General features: G+C 40.9%; 1 protein-coding gene across 1 annotated transcript in view; it reads left to right on the top strand.

Annotated features, from left to right (window-relative positions):
• LOC107475394 (probably inactive leucine-rich repeat receptor-like protein kinase IMK2) overlaps positions 1 to 897 on the top strand; it is a 3,219-nt gene that overhangs the window by 1,045 nt on the left and 1,277 nt on the right. The window contains 1 exon segment of the mRNA XM_052258001.1: positions 1 to 897. This exon segment is cut by the window's left edge and continues 32 nt beyond it; it is cut by the window's right edge and continues 28 nt beyond it. Within this exon segment, the coding sequence (XP_052113961.1) occupies positions 1 to 897 (897 nt within the window).

Here is an 897-nt window from a genome sequence, read left to right as displayed (position 1 = left end):
TTTGACCCTTGATCACAACCTCATTTCTGGTTCCATTCCTGTTTCTCTGAGTAACATGGTTTTGCTTGAAAATATTTCTTTGAGTCATAACCATATTGGAGGCTCTATTCCAAGTGAGCTAAGTGCACTTTCAAGGCTTCAAAATCTTGATCTTTCACATAATTCCATCAATGGAAGCTTCCCTGCTAGCTTCTCCAACCTTTCTTCTCTTGTTTCATTGAATTTAGAGGGTAATAAACTTGAGAGTCATATCCCTGATAATTTGGACAGGTTGCACAATCTTTCAATGCTTAACCTCAAGAACAATAAGTTTAATGGCCAAATCCCACCAACAATAGGGAATATCTCTGGCATTAGACAAATTGATGTGTCTGGGAACAAATTCATTGGAGAAATTCCAGACTCACTCACCAAACTAGCAAATCTCACTTCATTCAATGTATCTTACAACAATCTCTCTGGTCATATCCCTTCACTCCTCACCAAAAGATTCAACTCTAGCTCTTTTGTTGGGAATCTAGAACTATGCGGTTACCTATCAAAACCATGCACTTCACCTCCACCTTCAAATCTTCCAGTCCAAACACCAAAGCCTTCTCCAAAGCCACATCATCACAGAAAGCTAAGTACCAAGGACATAATCCTCATTGTAGCAGGTATTCTCCTGTTGATTCTGTTAGTCCTGTGCTGCTTTTTGCTATGTTGTTTGATCAGGAAAAGGGCTGCTTCAAGTAGAAAGGGTGCAAAGGCAACATCCAAGGCTTCAGCATCTGCAAGGAGCGTTGAAAAAGGTGGTGCTGGTGGTGAAGTTGAGTCAGGAGGAGAAGCTGGAGGAAAACTTGTTCACTTTGATGGTCCATTTGTGTTCACTGCTGATGATCTTTTGTGTGCAACTGC

Source organism: Arachis duranensis, chromosome 2, assembly GCF_000817695.3.
Source record: "Arachis duranensis cultivar V14167 chromosome 2, aradu.V14167.gnm2.J7QH, whole genome shotgun sequence".
NCBI lineage: Eukaryota > Viridiplantae > Streptophyta > Magnoliopsida > Fabales > Fabaceae > Arachis > Arachis duranensis.
This window is presented reverse-complemented; position numbering and strand designations above follow the sequence as displayed.